This window comes from Macadamia integrifolia, chromosome 4 (genome assembly GCF_013358625.1).
Source record: "Macadamia integrifolia cultivar HAES 741 chromosome 4, SCU_Mint_v3, whole genome shotgun sequence".
Classification (NCBI taxonomy): domain Eukaryota; kingdom Viridiplantae; phylum Streptophyta; class Magnoliopsida; order Proteales; family Proteaceae; genus Macadamia; species Macadamia integrifolia.
The window spans coordinates 7,305,650-7,313,067 of record NC_056560.1 but is presented as its reverse complement, the minus strand read 5'-3'; the positions used below and the strand labels follow the sequence as shown (position 1 = coordinate 7,313,067).

The 7,418-nt window shown below is 39.4% G+C and overlaps 1 protein-coding gene across 4 annotated transcripts in view; it reads left to right on the top strand.

The window, feature by feature from the left end:
- Nucleotides 1-7,418, top strand: part of LOC122077151 (protein MODIFIER OF SNC1 1-like) — a 21,134-nt gene that overhangs the window by 6,384 nt on the left and 7,332 nt on the right. For 3 of the 4 annotated variants that reach the window (XR_006139699.1, XR_006139698.1, XM_042642979.1), the window contains exons 2-6: nt 1,272-1,349; nt 1,793-1,873; nt 1,960-2,004; nt 2,216-2,588; nt 2,750-2,846. Coding sequence is in view for 2 of the 4 variants with exons in the window: in XM_042642979.1 (XP_042498913.1) it covers nt 1,318-1,349; nt 1,793-1,873; nt 1,960-2,004; nt 2,216-2,588; nt 2,750-2,846 (628 nt within the window). In the remaining 2 variants the exon portion in view is untranslated. The remainder of the gene's footprint in view (nt 1-1,271; nt 1,350-1,792; nt 1,874-1,959; nt 2,005-2,215; nt 2,589-2,749; nt 2,847-7,418) is intronic. The other variant, XM_042642980.1, reaches the window with a different exon arrangement.

Below are 7,418 nucleotides of genomic sequence, written 5' to 3'. Positions count from 1 at the left end.
ATAAATATCTTACATTGGTATGAATATGAACCTTTAATATTTATTTAACATATGAGTAATAGGATTCAACTAGGATTTGAGCCAAATAGATTGGTTTTATAAAAAAATTACACAGGAACGCTTTAGTCAATAAGGCGACGCTTTATGCCCGCCTTATCGCTAAGGCGCTCCGAAAGACCCTCAAACGCCTCCGTCGCCTTGCCGCCTTAAAAACTATGATCAACATGATGTGCTGGATTGGGGCTTGCTCCTATGAAGGATGGTGCACGCTAATGCTCTTATCCTTTACTCTCACCCAAAAACTCTTGGCTTCCAGTGTGCCAGACAAGTTTGATACATCCATGCTGATTCCAACTGCCTCCTCAGGTCTGAACTTCTTGCATGGACCTCGAGTGTAGCTTGATGCAGTATTGAGGCTGAATCGGGCTGAACCTTCGGGCAATCTCAACCGAGACGAACTGGATCTGATTTGATTTTTGGGATCAATAGAATATTTTAGAATTTACTTTATTTAGGAAATATTGAGTTATTTTATTTGGAAAGATATGTAATCTTTTGTTTTGGGTAGTTGTTAGTCAATTAGGGAATTACCAATATGAGTTTTATTCTGTTTCTAATTTCATTAGTTAGAACTTAGGAAGTAATTACGAGTTGCTAATTTAGTTTTAGATTTTAATTAGGTAAGTTTTAATTTTGATTTATTATTATATAAAGGCATGTAACCCAATTTATTAGATGGATTTTGAATAATGAATTGAATATTTGGTTGAAACCTTGGTGGTTTTAATTGGTCGTGTGACCTTCTTCCTCCTCCCCCTTTGTGTGATTCTTCTCTTCTCCCATGCGACTTTGAGTTCGCTCAAGGATTTTTTCCCTTTCTCTACTGGCCCTCCATCATAGCCTCTTCGGGTACATTCACCGTGATCCTTAACCTACGTGCCATGATCAAACTGAGTTTCCTTGTGAATCTGATGGGCTTTGGTGCTGGCTTCATCATCATCGTCACCACCACCATCATCATGGCCCTGAGTTGGGGGAGGTGTATGAGTGCTATCCGAGGAACGTGACCACTCCTCTTTGTCATCATCTCCACTAGGCTGAGGCTCAAATGGAATATTTTTTTTAAAGAAAATTTTAACTTTATGTCTTTTGAATGTTACTTTAGAACAAGTGGACTTTGTAGAACTCAAATAAACTTGTTAGTATTTGTAAATGTTAACTAGCTTTATTTTTTATTAGACTCTAAAATCTCACTCTCATCTTGTTCTTAGGGGCCCTATCAGTTTGGTTGGATGACCTTGCAACTAGAGCTGAACTATGGCTTCAAGTATGTCATCTGGAGAGCGAAGGTACATCTAGTATTCTACCCTGCTGCGTTTTCTCAACTGCCCAGTTAATAATGTGTTTTTTTTTTTTGCTTTCTCTGTGATAGCTGATCCAAAAAACCTATATTTGCATTTAAAATCAACTGTTTTCAGCGTGGAAGTGCTTTTGTTTGAATTTTGTCTATGAGGTGTCTTCTTCACTTCTGTGGGATAATGCACTGGCCAAGTTCTTTACCCGCTAGAGCACACACACATGCACAACAAAACAAAGGAGCCTACTTCTTCCTTGTTTCTAACACTCTTGACTGTAATATTCTGAACTAATATGCTCTTCATTGGTTTTAAACCTCTAATATTTTTTTGTCTTGGGACCCATTCCTAAGCTCATGATATAGATTATTACTTATTTCAATTGTACATATTATTTTTGAGGACTTTTTCATTCTTTGTTGTCAATACTTGTGTAGGTGGGTTTCTGCACGAAGAGGGGGTATGACAGTTTTGGGGAAAGTTACTGTCCCAAAGCCTGTTAATCTACCCAGTCAAAGGTATTCACTTCTGTCAAGAGTAATGCTTCTTATTGGCTCCATTTCTTTTTCTGCTCAAATTTTCCCTTGTTCTGTGTTCTTGCAAGGTTGGAGAACCATGGTCTGGACCCAAGCGTTGAAATTGTCCCAAAGTGAGTTTATTTTTTTCCTATTTATTTCCCCCCGTATCCTTGTTCGGTCTGGATGATTTTATTCTTTTTTCAGTAATTCAGCTAGAGTATAAATGTGTGTGGGTTAAATGGTGAAATTAAGCCAAGCATAAACTCTCTTTCTCTCTCTCTCTCTCTCTCTCTCTCTCTCTTTTGTATGCCCATATGACTGAGATACTGGTGCAAATTTTAGGGGAACACTAAGCTGGGGAAACTGTTCATCTTCTTCTGCACCAAATGCATGGGGTTCTTCAGCATCATCACTTCTTAATTCTGAAGGATCTGTTTCACCAAGTCGGCTTACTGGTCGCCCTTCATCGGGTGGAACTGGCACTCGACCATCGACAGCTGGCAGTGATAGATCCTATGAACCTGCACCTAATGCGTGGGGTCCAAATTCTAGGCCATCATCATCATCTGGAGCATTGGCATCAAATCAGACATGGACGACGACAACACGTCCTCGAAGTGCTGAAACAAGACCTGGTAGCTCTCAGCTATCCCGGTTTGCTGAACTTTCTGAAAATTCGGTTGCATGGGGTGCATTGGGAACTGCAGAAAAATTGGTATTTTGTCTTGTGGTTGAATTGACTCTTCATTTTCATTTGTAACTAGAAATACATCTCCTCACCAAAAAAAAAAAAATTTGTTTACTTTGAATACTTTGATGTTGCACTGTATCTTGATTGCCTGATTTACTTCTATTCATTAATTTTTTTACTTGCAGGGAGTCGTGTCCTCCAAGGTTAATAAGTTCACTCTGAGCTCTGGTGATTTTCCGACTCTTGGCTCTGACAAGAACAGCGAGTCTCCTGGGCAGCAAGGTGACTATGGTCTCTAATTTTGAGCAGATTGATTGTTGACATTTTTGTGAAATTTCTTCTTGATGTTTCAACATATAGAAGAGGTCTGGAGTCATATTGACTAAGCATAAGAATATTTTTGAATTATCTTTCTTTCTGCTAAATTACATGTGATAATGCTTTCAGAAAGTGTTGGAGATTTAAATTGGGTATTCAGTACCACAGCTATGAAAAATTCAGTAAGGTCATTGGTAGTCATGGGTTCACATAGTGCTTCTCTAATCATGGGTTCACATAGTGCTTCTCTAATCATTCTTTATTTGTTTGTCGATGTGGGTTCAAAATGGTTATCCTGGTTGCTGAGTTCTTGTAAATCTCCAGATTTTCCCTAATTTTCAAGAATTCTCACATCCCATCAACCAGCTCTCGGATCAGGCCAGTAGTTTGGGGTTTTATTGAGTACTTCCTAAGTGACCTTCAACCAGCAGGGCATCCTCTTCTGGGTGTTATTTAGCGAGTTGTTAATTTTGTACTTGTTTGACCTACTTATCTTCAAGAAACAGGTACTGTCAGTTTCAGTTCATAGTAAGATCCTTTTTTTTTTTTTTTTTTTGGGGGGGGGGGTGTGGGTTAGATCTGTTTCTAAGTTTCAGTGATTGTTTGGAGCTTTATTATTGTTGTTTTTGGGGTTGGTTACATCTGTAATCTCCTTTAATTCATGGGTTGCTGATCCAAAGTCCTATTGGCCCCAATTAACAATCGAATGATTCAGAAAATTGGAGATTAAAAGGAGTTTGCTAAAACCAGGTCTAGCGGAAAAAGCTGAGGAATAGTTTGACTGCAGATTCGATTCTCTCAACTGGATGGGTCTTAGGAGATGGGACTCTAGGGTTTTGAGTTCCCACAATGTCAAGAAGAAAGGGAGAGAAATGACAGAGATCAGTCCTCGCTTGTTGTACTGTTAGGGCTTCTGGTTGCAGCATAGGGTGATAGGGAGAGAAAAATAAATTAGAATATCAGTAAGGCTGTGTTTGGTAGCCAAGAGAAGAAAAGAAAAGAAAAAAGTATAAAACTTTTACTATTTTCTTGGTTTAAGAAATTCTCACTGTGCTTGGCATGTCCTGAACCAAGAGAAGATTCTTTTTTGAATTTCAAAATTCACCTTGGGAATGGTGAAGTTTTCTTTGATGCCCCCCCCCCCCCCAAAAAAAAAAATTTCTTGCCAAAAACACAAGAAAATACAAAGACTTTTCTTTTCTTCTAATGGTAAATATACACATATATATATATATATATATTTTTTTTTTCTTACCATTTCATTTCATTTCTTCTCTTTTCTAGATTCTTTTTTCTTTTCTTCTCTTGGCTACCAAACACAGCCTAAGGTAGAAGAAAAAAATTGGAAAGAGAATGGAGAGGATGGATGATGCAGTTGGGCGAAGGATTATTTAGTTACTTTTTTGTGCTCGATTTATTTCGTTTTTTAAAATAGCTTGGGAGTAAAATTTATTTGAGTAGAGGATCTTAGTTTCTAATTTAGAGTAGTTTCCCTTTTCAATTAGTTTCCTTTAATTGTCTTGTTATTTTCCTTTAAGAGTAGCCATGTAAGACGTTGGAGTTTTCTTTGTTTTGTTTTTTTTTTCCAGATATTGGAATTGAATAGTGAATGAAGTTTTGGTTTAGAACCATGGCTGCTGTCTGTTTCTCCCCTTTCTCTTCCTCTTCTTCTCTTCCCTCCCATCTACATGTTACTACTTCTACCCTTTTCTGTTTCGGTTTCTGCAACAGTCCACCAACAGGCCTCTGTTCAACCTCTGATTTAGGTCGAAGGAAGCCAACATAGGGGGACCCTACTCCCTGAATATCTACTAGAAACTTCGCTTCAGTTGGGCTTATCGAAACCTGCAACTCGGCTGCAGCTGCATCTGATGGGGACATCCGAGTGTACCAGAGGCGCTGCCGCAGCAAAGACCAGTCAGTTTCACTGTGGCTGGAAGACAACTGCAAGGAAGAAGAGGAAAACCAAAAGGAAAAGGAAGGAGGAGACTGCCGCTAGTCTCATGCTTCTCTCTCCTTTGTTCTGCCTAAAGGAAGAAGAAAAAGGAGACTGCCACTAGTCTCACTCCTCTCTTTCCTTTGTTCTGATTTGCCAGCCAATTGTGGCCCCCACCCTGGACAGCTGGTGCAATTTGAGAGGACTATTAGTTGGTGTGATTGGACTATTACTCTAATTATTAGTTTTTCTTTATTTATTTCCCAAGCCTTTGGGTTGATTTAGGATTTTTTTTTTGGATGAATAAATATATATAAACCCAAAGAGAAAAATATACAAGGGGAGAAGAGGGGGGGGGGGAGAATGTCAGAAGGGAGATTCCAGGAAGCAACAACAAGCTTGTTCCTTGGAGAGTCAGGGACCGAGTGACACGGTAGAGCGGCAATTTTGGTGGTGACCTCAAAGAAGATGGCATTCCAAAATTTTGCCCCTCAAGTTTTTGGGTTAGATTAGGAATCTATTTTCTGTTGGACTATAATTAGGAGTTATTATTTTTTCCCCTATATATGTAAGGCCAAGGGCCAACAACTTGAGCATTGAAGATTAAGACAAAAAAAAATTCTCTTTAATTGTGAGTTTCTCTCTCTCTCTCTCTCTTCCCCCCCCCCCCAGCTGAGATATTCTCTCTTTCCCCTCTCTCCCAACGTGAGGCAGGTTTCTCTCTCCCCTTGGTGAGCTCTTCTTCTTTTCTCCACCAATCTGAATACAAGGTAAGGTTCTGACTTTCCCTTTTATTTTCCCCTCCTCTCCCCTCTCTTTTCTGGTTTCTTCTCTTTCCCCTTCATTATTTCCTTTGCTGAATTAACTGTAATAACCTCCGGCTACTGTTTTGGGATAATTTTCTGATATTAAAAATTCTTGTTGTTTTAATTGGCTGATTGAACTGACGAAGGTACAGTACCTATTATCTAGAATACTTGACTTAATTTGTGCTCGAATTGACAATGCGTTGCCATGTTTCCTTCCCTATGTTACCCAATTGAAACCTAGTTGGCTTGCATGCTTTCCTCAAGGTTATTACTATTCATTGCTGCACTATTTTCTGATTTTTAACCTGTATTTTCATCATTTTATTATGCTCCAACTCTTGTCCCCAGCCCTAGTTTAAGCTCTATTGAGTTCAAGACAGTCCACGTGGTCAGCCTCTGAGGAAACCCTATTTTCTAGGTAGTCCCATACATCAGCATCCACCGTCAGCTTCCATCTCAGGCTCTTCCCACCTCCTTCCAGCCTGCTGATCTTATCAATCATCTTGTGGGTTTGGTAGAGCTTCCTCTTGAGACCTTACACCTGAAATTTCAGCAAAACCCTTACTTTTAAAACTTTACTTCAGACTAACTCCATTACCATATTAATTTCAAGAACTGAATTTTTCTTTGGGTTTAATTCCTGTTAAGTCCTTGTCAATCATTTCACTCTAAAGGTGTTCTAAAATTGCCTAGAAATTACAAGATTGCCTCTTACTTGTTCAAGGTTGAATTAATTACTCTTTGTGGGCCCATAAGCGATCCGATTCTGATTTTCGAACCCGGATCCGCATCAATGGATCACATCTGATGGGAAAGAGAGGAATGTAGGACAGTAAGAATAATAGAGCAATTGGCCCAATCTGGTCACACACAGCCGCACTGCTATTTCAGTAATCCAATCTCAACTTTTCATTCATTCCATTGTTCTTCTCGTAGGGTTACATGCATATATAAAAATAAACATTGCAACTTACATTCCAGAACAGAGATAGAACTCAACTAGAAAAAGCAGGAACTATTTCCTATGTACCCAACTTTCTAAAATAAACCGAATAAAACGAAAAAATTACAGTATTATTTCCACCAACCCACATCGGACCAAAAGCCAGTTTTGGGGCCACCTCGTCTCGGTCTGGGTTTCCAGATCGGATCATGCTTGATTATGAGGCATCAATGAACAATTTCATGTGGGCCAAAGGAGGGGTTTGCATGGGAAGCCTTCCCACATTGCCCATATAGGAAATGTGCATGATGCAGGAGTGCTTCGATGGATCGAACTGAACCCGTTTGAGAGCCCGGACCATGAACTGGACCCAATTTGGAATCAAAGTTACCGATTAGGGTTCAAAGCTATTAGAATCTTTTAGGATTTTATTTTATTTGGGGACTGTTTATAATCTTTTATTTTTGGGTAGTTGCTAGACAGGTAGGGAGTTACCAATTTGAGTCTTGCTTTGTTTCTAATTCTATTAGTCTAGGTTTTAGGAGATTTCATTTCTATTTCAGTCTTAGACTTTAATTTGGAAGCTTTAATAGTATAAAAAGCATGAAACCCAACTTGTTATGAAGATGAATTGAATGAGTTGTGGCCAAAGCCTGCGTGGCTGTGTGCACTCCCCCCTCCCCCCTCTCTCTCTCTCTCTCCCCCCTCTGCAAGAACCCCCTCCCCCCCTTCTTCCTTGTGCTATCTCTCTTTCTCCTCTCTTTCTTCCTCTTTATTTTCTTCCCTGCCTCTATTTCAATATCCCTACTACAGTTGTTCCTTGCTAAAGGTACTGTTCATCTCAGAAG